This window comes from Osmerus mordax, chromosome 24 (assembly GCF_038355195.1).
Source record: "Osmerus mordax isolate fOsmMor3 chromosome 24, fOsmMor3.pri, whole genome shotgun sequence".
Classification (NCBI taxonomy): domain Eukaryota; kingdom Metazoa; phylum Chordata; class Actinopteri; order Osmeriformes; family Osmeridae; genus Osmerus; species Osmerus mordax.
Genome location: NC_090073.1, coordinates 8,637,695 through 8,653,915, shown reverse-complemented (window position 1 = coordinate 8,653,915; position 16,221 = coordinate 8,637,695). Strand labels below are relative to the sequence as shown.

The following is a 16,221-nucleotide window of genomic DNA, read 5'->3' as shown; positions in this document are numbered from 1 at the left end:
CTGACCTGCTTTTTCTGTCGTTATTGTGGGACTGTCTTCACTCCAGGAAGGAACAGATGTCTATTATTTTTTTTATTATTTGTATTTATTTTTGGCTTCACATTTTGTTACCCTGGCACAGCCTTATATTTTCCAGTGTGGTTAGCCTAAATTCTCCTTATTAAAAATTAAGCTGTGATTCCCCCACCCTATCCGTCAGACTTTCTATGAAGACATTCGTGGTTATTAACTGAAGCTACAAACACATAACTTTATTAAACATAAAGTAGATTGCCCATTCTGTCAGCTTGTACAACTTCATACTATCATATAATTTTAGTAGATGCCTAGTATGTAACGATTTCTGCACAATCATACACGAGTACCCAGTTAAATACCTTCAGACGAGCGTTTCATGGCTGTAGTATCAATTTAAAGAGTGAAAATAAAAAGAATTGCCAAAAAACCCATAAACTATTTAGACATTACTCTTGTGTACAGGAAGGAAAAGAGAACCAAGCACGTTTAAGAAACATTCTCAAAGGTTTATTTAACATGTCAAAGGAAGGGTCACACACAATTTTAAAGGAAGGGGGGGCGAGGCCTGAAAGTTTTGACCAGTACTATGAATAAACTCAATACTAACATTAATTAAGTTCCGGCTAAAAGATAGTGTTTTTGTTTCTTTTTGTAGTTTTTTTTTTAAAGAAACTTTTATACATTGGTTCTTTTATACAAGTAGTTCATTGGATAAATGCATCAAAAAAAGAAACCAGTTCTGCAGTAAACTTTACAAAAAAATACATTTTGTTTCATTGACAAGTGTTGAAAAGGAGGTGATCAAATATTGACCAATAATAATTCTTCCTTTTCATTATTAAAAAAGTTGTTGCTAATATCTATTTTTTTAAAGTAGAAGCAATATACAGCACGATAAATGAGGGGGGGAAAAAAGAGAATTGCTTTTTTAGACTTAGTCAGTTGATTTGGTTACCAAGGAGAGGGGCTGTGACTGGAACAAGGCATGGTGTGAGTGCAGTGCAGCCTGGTGGAAGGGAGAAGGCGGGGAAAGCATCGAATGATGCAGGGAACTAAACGGGATTGGACGAGTGAGGATAGACTGACCACCTGAAGAACCAATGGGGATGGAGATGCTTGGATGAGAGGAGGAGGAGGAGGAAGAGGAGGAAGAGGAGGAAGAGGAGGAGGATGAAGATCCTGGAGGTTTGCCTGGTAGGGGGAAGTGATGGTGCATGCGTCCCTCTGGCTTGGTGGTGAGGGACAGGGGCTGGGCCTGCTCCGAGTGGGTGGCGGCCGGGGCGGCAGGCGAGGCCAGGGCTGCGGAGGGCGTGGCCGGGGAGTCCAGCATGCTGCCGTGAGACGAGGCAGGGCTGTCACACATCTTGTCGGAGGTCAGGTACTGCACACACTGTTTCTTCCTGATGGAGAAGTCTGAGGGAGACACAGGGGGGAGAGGGTCAGAGACTTCCCCTGTTGACGACTTGAAACTAGAAACCCATCCACTGGAATTCACAACAGAGTCACAACCGGCCCAAATAAATCTGTAACGGACCACAACAGAGGACATGGACACAGACCCATTCAAACAAAGGGAACGACACGGACACAAGAGGACAATGACACAAAATTACGCTTAATTTTGCGGTCTGATTATGAAGAACGCATGAGACCGTGTGAACAGGGATATTGGAGGGGGGGGGGGGTTGCCAGGGGAGGGTGATCTGAAGGCTCCTGAGAGAAGCATCAACCAGACATACCTGCCACTACTAGCACTGAACCTCATAGGCTGCTTGAGTTTAGAGAGAGGAGAGAAGTTAGTAGAAAAACGGCACTCGTCGTAGAAGCATAAGAAAGGATAGAGCATAAAAAGGTGTTATGTTGTGGCAGGCTGAGAATAACCCCCAATCATGTTGAAGAGACAAAGTGAGGCCTACGACAGTGGTTAAAAGGGTTAGGGTTAAAAGGCCTGTAGGTGGACCTCTCTGGCCCTGAGAGAAGAGAGTGTAGAACAGAGAGAGAGAGAGAGAGAGAGAGAGAGAGAGAGAGAGAGAGAGAGAGAGAGGGAGGGAGAGTGAGAGGGAGGGAGAGTGAGAGAGAGAGAGAAAGAGAGAGATGGAGGGAGAGTGAGAGAGAGAGAGAGAGAGAGAGAGAGAGAGAGAGAGAGAGAGAGAGAGAGAGAGAGAGAGAGAGAGAGAGAGAGAGAGAGAGAGAGAGAGAGAGAGAGAGAGAGAGAGGAAAAGGGGGGGAGAAGTTCTCTTACCCTCTGGTGTTGAGTCTGGCTTATTATCTCTCTTCCTCTTTTTCCGTTTTCCCTGTGTGCAGATAAACATAACAATGTGTTCAGAGAAAACAACCGTTCTTTATCAAAGTGAAAGCAACTTGGTGTCGACCCCGCGCGACAACCAAAAAAGCGAGTCCGATTGTTCTCGTTCCTTTCTGGACGCCGTGGAAAACGAGAGCAGCGTTTCCGCCACGTCGTGTCGGAAGAGCTTTTCCTACTCACATAGTTGTCTCTGGCGGACCAGCCGGGATAGAGCTGCGAGTGGAGTTGTCTCTCCTTCCTCGCCAGCTCGTAGTATTTGGCTTGATCCTCTCTCGTCAGCGAGTGCCACTGCAGGACACAGACACGACCAGAGTCAGGCGGAGGACAGTGTTACTCGTCCCCACACAGACACACACACCCCACCCGCATGCACCGACACAACCACACACACACGTACACGACCACACACATACACAACCACACACACGTACACGACCACACACATACACAACCACACACACACGTACACGACCACACACATACACAACCACACACACACATACACAACCACACACACACACACACACACACACACACACACAACCACACACACACATACACCACCACACACACATACACACACACACACACATACACACACACACACACACATACACACCCACACACACATACACAACCACACACACACACACACATACACATACACAACCACACACACACTCTTACCCGTCTTCCCAGGATCTGGTTGATGGCTGCGCTCTCCTTCAGGGTGCACTCAGCGACCACCTTGGCCCTCATCTCCTTCATGTACAGCATGAAGGCATTCAGGGGCTTCTTGATGTGAGGCTTCTTATCCTCCTCCTTCTTCGCCGGCCCGGGAGACTTCCTGCTGCAACAGGAAAACACACGTTTCAAAAAACCAGCCAATCACAGAGACGATCAAATCAAAACTAGATAAAAATAGATATAAAGATAGAGAGAGATAGAGGTAGAGAGAGATAGAGGTAGAGCTAGAGAGAGATAGAGATAGAGAGAGATAGAGGTAGAGAGAGATAGAGGTAGAGAGAGATAGAGAGAGAGATAGAGGTAGAGAGAGATAGAGAGAGATAGAGGTAGAGAGAGATAGAGAGAGATAGAGAGAGATAGAGGTAGAGAGAGATAGAGATAGAGAGAGATACAGGTAGATAGAGGTAGAGAGATAGAGGTAGAGAGAGATAGAGAGAGATAGAGGTAGAGAGAGATAGAGAGAGATAGAGAGAGATAGAGGTAGAGAGAGATAGAGATAGAGAGAGATAGAGGTAGATAGAGGTAGAGAGATAGAGGTAGAGAGAGGTAGAGAGAGATAGAGGTAGAGAGAGATAGAGAGAGATAGAGGTAGAGAGAGATAGAGGTAGAGAGAGATAGAGGTAGAGAGAGATAGAGGTAGAGAGAGATAGAGGTGGCACGCCGGCTGTGATACTTACGAATGCATGGAGGGGCTCATGTGATCTCCGTTGGGCTCCTGCTTGATGGCTGGGGAGACGATGGCAGGGTGGGGGATGCCCGTCTGATGCAGGCCGTGGGGGTGATGGGGCACCATGTGGGGGGAGAAGCGACTGGACACCAGGCTGTGGGGGCAGAGGAACCACAAGCAACGGCTCAGTCTCTCACCCAACTTCCTCGACCGCGTGCGGCGTGAGACGGGATCACGCGCCTCTGAGCCGACAGTTTAGCCCCCCCCCCCCACACACACACACACACACACACCTCCAGAACGTCAGTCTAGACTTCAAGGTAACGCGTGCCCGATGAGCGACACATTGGGTGTTTTTTCTTCTTCTTTCAAATAAAGGCTCGTTCGGGAGCTCGCTTTTACCACCACCCCTGGAGGTGAGCGGAGTGTGGTGTTGCCATGGTGACGGAGGGCAAGGGAGGCAGGGGTTAGGGCTGAGGGGTGTCTGACACCTGAAACCACTTTCTGTCGCCACGTTCCAAAGTACAGACGGAGCTCTGGAGCCCTGGCTATGGAACACCTTCTCCCCCTCTGCCCCCTCTCTCCCCCCTCTCCCCTCTCTCCCCCCTTTCTCTCCCCCCCTTCCTCCCCTCTCTCCCCTCTCCCCACAGGAACACAAAGTAACACTGTCGTTGACAGAGAAGAACAAAGTTCTTCGACCTCACGTTCTGGTTCTGACACTTGGGAAAGGCTTTAACTGCTTCATGAAAATCCATAAAATCAATCCCTGATACGAATAACGAATAACAACAACAGCATTGTTCGTTAGTGCACTGGGAGGTTTTCTCTATTTGAACTGAAACATAACATGTTGTGATAACTCTTCATCCACGCTGTATCCATCTTTAAAGACAGACATCTTGAAGACAACTATGATCGAAGCCCATCATAAAAGATTTTGTACTTAATACATGTTATTGTTTCTGTTGCAAAGCGCTAGGAAAAACTATAATTGAGACGTCACTTTGAGACTGTAGCTGAGGAATTGCAGTAGTTATTACTGAACAGTTTTACTATTATTTTTGTTCACCCCTCGTTAATCAGCAAGCCCCTGTAATAGATTTTGATTTTGTCGTAATTGTTATTGCTATACTTTAGCAATTGTTACACTGTATAGCATTATTGTAGTATAATTACTTTGGTTCACCGCGCCTATTAGCTGACATGTGGTCATATGTTGCTGCCATGCGGCTAGTAAATAAATGTAGAAATAGGCAGTTCTGATCATTCATCTTCTACTGTAGTTTCTACATGCACTGTTTGGATGTCAGTTGGATGCATTTGTTATAAGCGTCCCTTAAATTAATAACATTTAAAACTTTAACGTAACATCATCAGCTAGATTCTCTTATTCACAAAAACCTTCAAAAGGTGCAAAGTAAACTTTACGAAACTCCGGCATGGGCTCCAGATATTGATCACAGAGAGAAACCTCTCCTGAATATTTCATTCGCTACTAACACCGGAAGGCTCACTACAAATTTTTCCAATTTTGACAGTTGGGCAGAGAGTTAAGTCTGGTGGGACTTGTCAGTTCAGATGAGCTTTGATTTGTCCTAATCGATCCTCAGCCCCTTTCATCTTAGTGTGTGTAGCAGTACGTCTCCCAAGATGGGCCAGGCTGAGGAGTATCTTGGAGAGTAAGACAGTGCTGTCAGAACAGAGCCCTCCTGAATGCCAATACTGTTCTGTCTTCGGAAGGCCGAGCCCGTCTCGGAGAGACTAAGAGCCCAGAGATCCTTTGTAGTCTTGACACCGCTGGCTGTCTATGATCCGATATTCCCGGTGCCCTAACGCTGCGAAACACTGCCGGCGGACAAGAGCGTGAGGAACACGAGAGCGCCGTGTAATGGAAGCGGTAGATATTAAATGTCGCTGTTCTGGAGAGTAGTGGGGGGGGGGGGGGGGGGGGGTGTCAGGGGCAGGACCGACCACTCACCTGGACATGGAGGCGTTCATCGCCAACGCAGGGTAGGGGTGACGGAAACCGCCTGGGGGGATAGAGTACATGGGCTGGCCTTGTCTGGGGGGAGAGAGGAGGAGAGTGGAAATATCACAAGTTAATCACTCATAAAAATGTCAGGAATGAGGTTTCTGGCATGCTGAGGGTGTGTGGTGTGTGTGTGTGTGGGGGGGGGGGGGGGGGGTACTTACTGAGGCACCAGCCAGCCCAGGGGGTGTGGGATCTGCCCCACGGCGCTCGGAGACAGAGGGTAGTAGGGAGACAGCTCCGACGGTGGGGGGTCCGGGGGATCCCTACAGGGGGGCAGAGAGGGGGGCGCGGGGGTCAGCCTCTCCATGCTGTGGGGGTGGAGAGATGGAGTGGACGGTACCGGAAGCCGGGCCTACCTGTCTTGGGGGTCCAGGATCTCAGGGGAGAGGTGTGAGGGAGGGGTGCCCGGGGAGAAGTGTTCATTGCTGTAGGTGATCAGGGGGGTCAGCGGGTGCACGTGGTGGGCATGCTGCACCACAGGGACCTTGTTCGACTGTGGGGAGGGCGAGAGGTGGGGGGGGGGGAGGGGGAGGAGAGGGAGGAGAGGGGGAAGAGAGGGGGGGGGGGTTTAGAGACCAGGAAGGAGAGACCAACCTCTCAGAAGAGCGTAAAAACTCAGTTTCAAAGACGCGTGAACACCTTTTGAAACATAGTAGCAAGCGTGTACAGTCTCCCGCCCGTGAGCCTGGAATAACAGCTTTTTCAAGAGAGACCAGCAGCCATCCTGTGGGAGGATGAAATGAGTCCTGACAGAGAGTATTCCCTGCGTCTGGGACTGCTCCTGTAAACAACACAGGCTGGGTGTGTGTGACGGTCGCTGATGCAATCTGGAGCGCCACCAAGGAACACTAAAACGGCGTCGGACACATGCCAAGACCATTAGCTGAGGAGAGAACAGTCTGTTCAACCCAGCGTTTTGAACAACAGGGTGCGCCTATCCAGGATTTACACTGGATAACCCCCCCACCTCCTCCCACCCCCCCCCCCCCAGACAAAGGGTAGAAGGTGGTAGTAGGAAGGGAGTGGGTGGGGGGGGGGGGTGCACCTGCCAAGGAGCAGATATCTTATCTCTCACTGGTGACACCTGGCCCACCTCCACTGATCCGGATGCAGGGAAATGCTGCCCTTTGGTTCGCGGGTCAGGTGGGGGAGTTCAACCTGTTCACTCAGATATATTATCTGAGCGAAGACGACGAAAGGATACTTTTACTGTGGTAAAACGACAGCAACACTGATTCAATCATGGAGGGGGGAAACTGGAAACAGATACTTTGCAGAACTGAAGAAATGTTCATATCCCGGCAGCGCTTTGACAGCTAATTCACATAATTTATTTTGCTGTCAGAGAATATCCAGATCTCACTGTGGCCAAAGTGCTGCGATCCAGCAGGCCTGCTCTGGACCAGGGGCATGGTGATGATGATGATGATAATAACCTGTGTCTCTTACTTTCATTAGGACACTGCGGTGGCTCCAAGTCATTTCCCCCGGCCGTGCGTCCTCAATGGGCCGCTTGTTGGCCTAGCGTCGTCACAAGAGAGGGCCAGAGGGTGAGGGGGGCGGGGGGAGAAAGGAGTCTTGTTCCTCCAACCTAACCTTTCTTCAGGAACCCTCCCTTCCCCTCCCCTCCCTCCCTTCCCTCCCTCCTCCTCCCCCCCCCTGCTCTCAGTTCACCAGCGCGGTCTGGGAGGGAACAAGGTTTGCATTGAGACGCCAGTGCACGCTCCCGCTTCACGCTACTTAAGAATTGTTCCAAATCCCGGGCATGCTTTTTCTGTCACTTTTTCTAATGCAGGTCCAACCTGTTTTTAGACACTTTTGAAAGCCTTGGTAAACTTGCTGCTCCTTCAACTAAAGCCTTCTTTGATTTCAGTAATGCTGTTTGGATGATGTTAGTGTTAGCAGATAAAAATGTTTGAATCATGAGTCATTAAAAATGACTTAAAGGAGATCAATTGGAAAAAGGTTTTTAAATATATTTTTGTATATGTTGTTTTTCAAAGATTTTGTAATTCAATTTTTTTTTTTACCGGTCTGGTTGGATTTATTAGCAGTAGGATAAAAAGGTTTCTGTATTATATTACTATTTCAAAAGGTTGAAATTTTGAAATCTTTGCATCCATGCTCCATGTCTATTTCACATAGGCTTTGTTGCTCTACTTCATGTACAATGGGGCTGAATATTATTCTGTATAAAACACTGTTTGGCACTCCTAGGCAAGAGTGCAAACACATTGTGGGAAGCACTTCAGTGAGAATCAGAAATCGCGGCCATGAATAATTCATACGTTGAATTCACCAATCGTGCATTCGCTCTGCACATCATTTTAAGTTAGAAAAACACTGGATTTTAAAAAATCCCAAATGTTTTGGACTATGTAGAGAACGTCCTGCACGGGATAAACCCTTCTGTGCTGCTGAGCTCTCTGAACCTCTGTGAGGGAGGGGGGGATATCTCCTTACCTGCCTCCAGGACATAAATGGTTACCTCGTCCACCGATCACTAACAACTGCCTCAGAACCCACAGGGAAAAAGCGTTCGGAAAGAGAATAGAATGATAGCGCTCGTGTAAAAACGGATTCATTTGGGCCGTCGTTAAAGAACAGAAAAGCAGTCGAACACACGACCTCCGTCGTGTCAAAGTGAGGATCGCGGCCAAAAGTTTAATCACAGCCTTTAACTAAGCGGCCTCACTGAGGCCCATCAATACCTCCATTCAGACGGGGTGTGTGTGGAGGTAATGCGCACCCAGCCCCCGACAGCCTTCATGATCCATGGACAAGGTGTAATAAGGAAACCGCAGGAATACGAGCCGTGTTTTAAATATAAACAACTCGCACGTGACAGAGCCGTCTATAACCAGTACCCCTCGTTAACTGACGAACATCGACCGATTTTAAAACAAAAGCCATCCAAAAAAATGTTTGGAAGTTCTTAAGATAGACCTAAAACAGAATAACATGTCTCCTGGCTGTCTCCAGGCTGAGAGTCAACAGACAGCAGTCACAGGGAGATGAAACCTAGCAGGAGCTTGCTGTGCCAGGACCCAGAGACAAGGTGGCTGCCTGTTCAGCAGCCTGTAAGGCCCAGGATGGCAGCACCTTGCCTGGACGTTAAACTTGGAACCTGGCTAAGAAAAGCATGGGCCATGGGCGGAGGGGAGGGGGGGGGGGGGGGGCAGAGAGGGGGGGGGGAGGGGGTAGAGGGGGGTGGATTTCATTCAAGCAAACATGTTTTTGGATCCTGCACATCTGAATTGAATTACTAGGCAAACAGAGCGCAGACCAAAACTGAATAACCCTACCCTGCTTTGTGTGTTCCTTTCTGCAGCGCCACCGCTTCTGGGTGGGATGCTCAGAGGCCTTTTCAAAACTCCGGGAAAGAAAGAGCCCAAAGAATGCCAGGCATGCCGAGGAATCCAAAGCCTTGTTTGTCAACGGCAACAGGAAGCGGACGCGAGCGAGTATGCGACCGTGTCGTTGTGTCGTATGCCTTTAGAATCCAGACTGCAAGCTCTTGGTCAAGGACAAAATATATATGTCTACGCTGTTACATGTTTGTTGCTCCCAAATGCAGCACCATGTTCCTGAATGTGTCAGTCATTGCAGCATAGTGTGGGGCTACCTAGGTGAGTCTAGATCTCAGATCAGTATTCAGCACAGGGCTATCCAAGCCTTTGATTTTATGAAGGACTCTGGTTGTTCAATGCCTACTGGAACACAGCCAACCCTCGGACAACTCCCTGTCAAAGGTCTGGGGAGTGTGTGTGTGTGTGTGTGTGTGTGTGTGGGGGCCTAGAAGTAGGTATCACGTCAACAAAAACTTGGGCGCTTCACGGTCAACTTGGGCCGTGAAAACCCTCTCATTCAGGCCGGCGTGTTGAAAATTGTAATGGACGCTCAACGGACTAGCCATCTGTGGAATGCGAATGCGTGTCATTGTGCCACTTCAATTCACTTACCGAGCAATTTGGAGACTAAGTGAGTTATGACATGCTGACACAAGGGACCCTCGCCAGTTGTCACAACGTCTCAGGTCTGCGACACAACAGAGCACCCCCCCCCCCCTCAGCAGTGACAGAGACCAGATCCGGTGACTGCTCCTGGGACACTAGCCTGGTCAGTTCCACCTCATTAAGCGCTCACTGCTCTCCTTGTAAGCCAGTGAGGTGGCCAGTCACTTGATAAGCGATGCTAGCTTTTCAGGACTGAGTGTACGCTGGACACATGAACGAATGACTGGGCTGGGTGTGGAGGAGTATCGACGACATGATGGTGCTATTCGCTGTGTAGACACATATGCCACATTCAGACACTGGTCTCCACCCTCCGCACCCTAGCCTTCAGACCCCAGCCTCCATACGTGTTCATCCTCCAGCCTCTACTCTCCAGCCCAGCTCAGGACCTGCTGGTGGACTGACAAGCCTGAATCACCTGGACTAGGATGGTCTTTGATGTATTATTCATGACCAGGCAGCCCTCTGAACACTGGGGCTTGGTATGGGGGGCGATGGGTATGAAGGGGCATCCATAGACACGCTGACTACCCCCCCCCTCCCCACACACACACACACACACACACTTTACTAGCAACAGCAATACCAACTGAATGCTAAACAAACCTGTCTCTTGAATAATTGAGGCTCTCTGGCCGAAGCAGGCTCCGATTAGCATACAGGCCTTATGGACCCCAATCTGCACCGCGACACGACAGACTTCCCCCGGCCTCTCACATCGACAGCAGACTCTGATTTCTATTTCACAACCCTCTATTCTGTTCCCCAGAAGACACAAAAGAGAGGGAGAGAGGGAGAGAGAGAGAAAGAGAGAGAGAGAGAGAGAGAGAGAGAGAGAGAGAGAGAGAGAGAGAGAGAGAGAGAGAGAGAGAGAGAGAAAGAAAGAAAGACCCCAGCTCCATACTAACAGTCCATCCTTATTTGTGGGCATTAGGAGGAACGATTGCTGATCAGGAGTCAAGAGGAACTTGATCAAAGGCGATGATATCATCCCCTGACTGTCACGGTTCAACAGCTGACCAATCAGCTCAGACCCTACCGTGATCACATGACCCAGATCCAGCTGGGTCATCCTCTGGCTATAGACACTCAACATTTACCCCCCGTCGAAGGGGGTGTGCGCTGCATGTGCGCACTGCCCCCTGCATCCCACCCCCCCGCTCTCCGCCCCCAACACACACACAAATATTCCATGTAGTCAATATGAGATGAGAACACACTCCACGGCCAGACGTCATGAATATACAATGTCAGGTCATGTAATGAGCGCTCGGCAGAAGAATAGCACGAATATATATATACCTCTAAAACGTGAGTGCTTGAGGAGACCCGCTGGTGCCCCGTAACTCCCCCTCCCCAGACTCTCTGGCTTCTGTGTGCCCTGGGCGGTAATCTCAGGCCCCCCACACGCGTCTATCCGCTCCCCCTGCTCTCATTAGTGCAGCGCTGGGCCCTGGGGGCCCTGTAGGCCTGGGGAGTCAGACTCCTGAACCCCCCCCCCCCCCCCACGCCCCCACACTCACCTCCTCCTTCCTCACTCCTCCCTCCCCTGCTCCCACTCTCACTCATTCGGCGGGGTAATGAGCATATAATCAGCCTGGATCCCTGTCAGAGGGTCTGGCTGGGATTAAGGCCCAGGGTAGGGGGGGTGGGGGGGAGGGAGTGTGTGTGTGTGTGGACTACAGTTGGGTGTTTCGGTCCGCTCTCCCTGGGCCCAGGGTATGTGCTGGTGCCTCTCTATCAGAGCTCTGGAGAGGGGGGGGGTTCCAGGTCCTCTGAGGAGCTGTGTGTCTGGGACGATGGGATCTGGGTCACGGACCTCCCCGGATCAGACGGGGGGCTGGACAGCAGGCCAGAGTGTGGTCACGGGGGTGAGGGGGTGGGGGGTGAGGGGGTGAGGGGGTGGGGGGGCGGCGGAGGCTGGGGGGGGAAGTGTAGGGGTGGGGAGGCAGACCTGAAAAGTTCGACCTGAAATGTTTGGCCACATCTAACCTTTAAGAGAGGTCTGAACAAAGCCAATCCGTCATGGCATGGCCAGCTTGGACAAACAAGCACGCCAATTAAAACATTCCCTTTGGACACAAATTCAGATGCGACACGTCAAATGGCATTATCTATAATACATCTCTCCACTGGTCTTCGTGGTTTGCTCGATGCAAAGTATGCGCATAACGTTCAGACACAAAGCTAGCCAGCACACAGCGTGGTCTATGTCTCTTTGTACATGGATCCTGAGGCTGGGGCATCCATGACTTACTACTGTGGAAACCATCCACACACAGAGACACTTATTCACCACAAGTCTTCAATGCAACCTTTCATTTTCTCCTTGATTCAATTGGCATTACCCCGCTGCCTCACTGTGACTGTTTGCTGTCCCATGCATTTCATAATGTTATATATTAGGTAAATAAAATAAAAGAGATTGGCTGGAACAAAACACAGCACACAGGGTCCTGTGTCCAGCAGAGAGAGAGAGAGAGAGAGAGAGAGAGAGAGAGAGAGAGAGAGAGGGGAGAGAGAGGGGAGAGAAAGAGAGAGAGAGAGCTGAACTGTCACTGACAGGTCAGCACTTATTGAAATATCTTTAATTGGCTTCCAATTGGGGGTGAAGTCAGTCATAGAGCAGTCACTGACTGCCCTGGGCTAGCTCTGCTCCCTGGCTGCCTCAGAGACGAGCCCTCAATGAGGACTTTGTCAAGTGCATCTCTGCGTTTGTCATCCAACCAAAAACTAACTGCGAAACCAAAACAAGAGCCGTCTAGCCAGGATCCCCACGGTAACCGGCTGAGTTACGCCGTCGGCATGGTTCCCCCCAGCGCCTGTCTCACCACAACAAACAACCGACAACATCCCTGAGAGGAGATTGTTCATGGTATTACCCAGTAGAGGCGTATCCTGGTGTGTTCACCACACTGCAGGACAGGTCTAGCTACTGTGTTTATCTAATCTTGTCTCCTCAGTTCCTCCTCCCGCTGCGGGTCGACTGACCCAACAGGTCTGCTCAGGTCACACCTCGCCCTCGGATGACTACCGAGGCTGGGCTCGTCACCACTCTCTCCCCCGAGGGTGGAGGATCGCAGGGAGCAGGGAAGAGGCGAGCTACATGCTGAAACGTTGGAGGGCGGAGGGAGCGTGTGGGGGGGGGGGGCGTGGGAGGAGGGGGAGAGCGTGCTGGTGCGGAGGGATGGGAGGGGAGGGGATGAGGGTCGGGGTCAGTTACTCACCAGGTGTCCAGGGGTGGGGGTGCGGGAGTCTTTGAGGCCTGCTGCTCCTGGGACGTCCAGCCACTTCATGTGTAGGTACTGCAGGAAGAGAACGGGAGGATTAACAAGAAGAAGAAACTGTCGCCATCGACAACTTCTACTCTGAAACACAACTTCAACTACACCACCCTTCTAGCCCATACAGATATAACTCAACACTCTCCTGCTCGCTCTGGGGCACAGCCAATCAAACACCAAGCGTTCCAAGGCTGAGGTGTGCGACCTGGCACCGCTGGACCAGAGTGGACGGTGTCATAAGTGGCGTGACTGCCAGCAAGGAGGGAGCCTCCACTCTGACAGGCGTGCGTGTGCAGAAGACCAGGCCTCCACTGGAGGGGGGGGGAGGGGGGGGGGGAGGAGGGAGGGGGGGGAGGGAGGAGGGGGGGGGGAGGGAGGGGGGGGGAGGGAGGAGGGAGGGTGTGGGAGGAGGGAGGGAGGAGGAGGGGAGATGGGGAGAGGGGGGGGGGAGGAGGGGAGGGAGGGAGGGAGGGAGGAGGGGGAGAGGAGAGGGGGGGTGGGGGTGGTCTGGCACAGGGGGGAGAGGGCTGTGAACACAGCAAACTGGAGCAGGACTGTGAAATTGCCGTTTGTCAGGGAAAAACCAGCTCCCAGCTGTGGGTGTCTGTCGAGGTGCGGGTGGGGGTGGTGGAGGGGTGGGGTGGGGGGGGCAGCTGGAGAGCGGGCCCAACAGGAGAGGGTCTGGCTGGGTAGCAGGGGAGAGAGAGAGAGACCCGGCGGAGAATCCAGAGTGAGCCCCCTCGATGGTTTTGGCCTTTTGACCCGGACCACACTAATCCCTCCTCATTGTTAGCGTCATACTATTAGCATTAGCATCAGGGTTTTCTATGGCATTTTTCACGTGGCTATCAAAGCTGTTATCATTCGCTTTAGCATGGGGTTTCCATGGCGTTTCCTAGTAATAACTACAGACTTTTGAACACTATTGTATTGACTGATTGTTCCCGCGATAGCAACGTCTCCCAAGCAGGACCTTAGTGGACTGGATCATGTATAAAGTGCTCAAATAGTCTACGGTCTCTCTGCACTCGTTGAGGCCCTCCCGAGCTGCAGTCCTGCACACATCCGAGCTCAACCATCTGGTTTGTGAATCAGTTTAAACACCGGATACAGCAGATTGTCATGCATGTGGATTTTCTCGATGCTATCCAACGATTTCAAATTAATTAAAGGGGTTTTTCCTGTGCAGCTTTTGCATTTGCGCGAGCACACGTGGATTTTCTGTATCACGATTCATCCAAGTTGCCTTGCGGGCATGGAATGCTAGCACTGCCCAAATACTTTGTCTCTGTTGCAAAGGATGTTTTATAATGCAAAGGATTCTAAAAGGAAAATGCCTCGTATTTCTGGTTGCTTGACACATGTCTATCAGGCAAAATGCAACTATGTCGGCATGAGCTACCGCAGAAAAGATACGTCAAGATATTTATATATATGTTTTGAATGAAAGCCTGGTTAAACATGTCAAAAGACTCCCCGAGAGAGCTGACAATCATTTGAACAAGATTTTTTTATTTTTTTTCAAAACGTCATTCATCATGAGAGTTTTGGGGAGGAAGGAAGCTTGGACGACTTCAGGTTAAAAATGGCAAAGACATTACAGCAGGAGAGGGGGAAAAAAGCGAAGAGGGAATAAGGAAAAAAAGACATTGTGGGCACAGGCTCAGGGTATTGTTTCCTGACAGCTGGGGTCCAATAGAGCACAGAGGGAGGAGGAAGGGGTTCCTTTTTCCCATCCAGAAGGGGGGAAATTCTTAGAGTTGACATCAGCCCTCCTTATTTCAACCATACTGCTCAAGGCTGAATTGCAGGTTCCAACTAATGGGCCCTCGTCCATACAACTGTCAGGAGCCCGTTGCTTTTAGGGGCTGCTAGCTCCCTATTGAAACTCGGCTCAGCTCGGAGCATGCTGCCTAATGAGAGCTGCTTTCTATGGAGAGAGGGGGAAAAAAATTCACCAAAACAATACAGTTTTCACTGTCTAATCTATGTCAATCACGAATCCCCTGCACAAATGAAACCAGCTCCATTGTGAACGTTTGCTCTTGCATGACCGTACCCCGCCTCCCCCCCCCCCCCACCGTGCCCCCAGCTCCCCCCGCCCCCCTCCCTCCCCTTTTTGACAGCTACTGCCAGGACAGGGGAACATACCCTCAGGCACTTTTATAAGAGCCTGCTTTATATAATTGCCATCGCGCTCCATGGCGCTACCGACTGCAGACACCCGAAAAACTCTCCAAGCTTCCCCTGCAAGATCCAGCCTCCCACACTCTGGCCCCCCTCACCTCCTCACACTCTGACCCTCCCCACCTCCTCACACTCTGACCCTCCCCACCTCCTCACACTCTGACCCTCCCCACCTCCTCACACTCTGACCCCCCCCACCTCCTCACACTCTGACCCTCCCCACCTCCTCACACTCTGACCCTCCCCACCTCCTCACACTCTGACCCTCCCCACCTCCTCACTCTGACCCTCCCCACCTCCTCCCACTCTGACCCTCCCCACCTCCTCCCACTCTGACCCTCCCCCACCTCCTCACACTCTGACCCTCCCACCTCCTCACACTCTGACCCTCCCCACCTCCTCCCACTCTGACCCTCCCCACCTCCTCACACTCTGACCCTCCCCACCTCCTCCCACTCTGACCCTCCCCACCTCCTCACACTCTGACCCTCCCCACCTCCTCACACTCTGACCCTCCCCACCTCCTCACACTCTGACCCTCACCACATCCTCACACTCTGACCCTCCCCACCTCCTCACACTCTGACCCCCCCCACCTCCTCACACTCTGACCCCCCCCACCTCCTCACACTGTGACCCTCCCCACCTCCTCACACTCTGACCCTCCCCACCTCCTCACACTCTGACCCTCCCCACCTCCTCACACTCTGACCCTCCCCACCTCCTCACACTCTGACCCCCCTCACCTCCTCACACTCTGACCCTCCCCACCTCCTCACACTCTGACCCCCCTCACCTCCTCACACTCTGACCCCCTCACCTCCTCACAAGTCTCTCCCCAGTGAGGCGCCGAGGCCGGGGCGGCGAGGCCGGGGAGTAGAGGCCGGGACGTAGAGGCCAGGGCGGCGAGGCTGGGTACAGGTACTGACCAGCAGAGCAGGGACCCAGCAGACAACAAGGGAACC

At 51.4% G+C, this 16,221-nt stretch overlaps 1 protein-coding gene across 2 annotated transcripts in view; it reads right to left on the bottom strand.

Moving 5' to 3' along the window:
- Positions 1-511: 511 nt before the first annotated feature.
- tcf7l1b (transcription factor 7 like 1b) overlaps positions 512-16,221 on the bottom strand; it is a 34,120-nt gene continuing 18,410 nt past the window's right edge. Inside the window, exons 4-12 of one of the 2 annotated variants that reach the window (XM_067227641.1) lie at positions 13,013-13,090; positions 6,126-6,262; positions 5,931-6,032; positions 5,716-5,799; positions 3,748-3,891; positions 3,011-3,173; positions 2,504-2,611; positions 2,261-2,312; positions 512-1,431 (exon numbers count right to left, since the gene is read on the bottom strand). In XM_067227641.1, coding sequence (XP_067083742.1) covers positions 953-1,431; positions 2,261-2,312; positions 2,504-2,611; positions 3,011-3,173; positions 3,748-3,891; positions 5,716-5,799; positions 5,931-6,032; positions 6,126-6,262; positions 13,013-13,090 — 1,347 coding nt within the window. In that variant the 3' untranslated portion in view covers positions 512-952. The remainder of the gene's footprint in view (positions 1,432-2,260; positions 2,313-2,503; positions 2,612-3,010; positions 3,174-3,747; positions 3,892-5,715; positions 5,800-5,930; positions 6,033-6,125; positions 6,263-13,012; positions 13,091-16,221) is intronic. The other variant, XM_067227642.1, reaches the window with a different exon arrangement.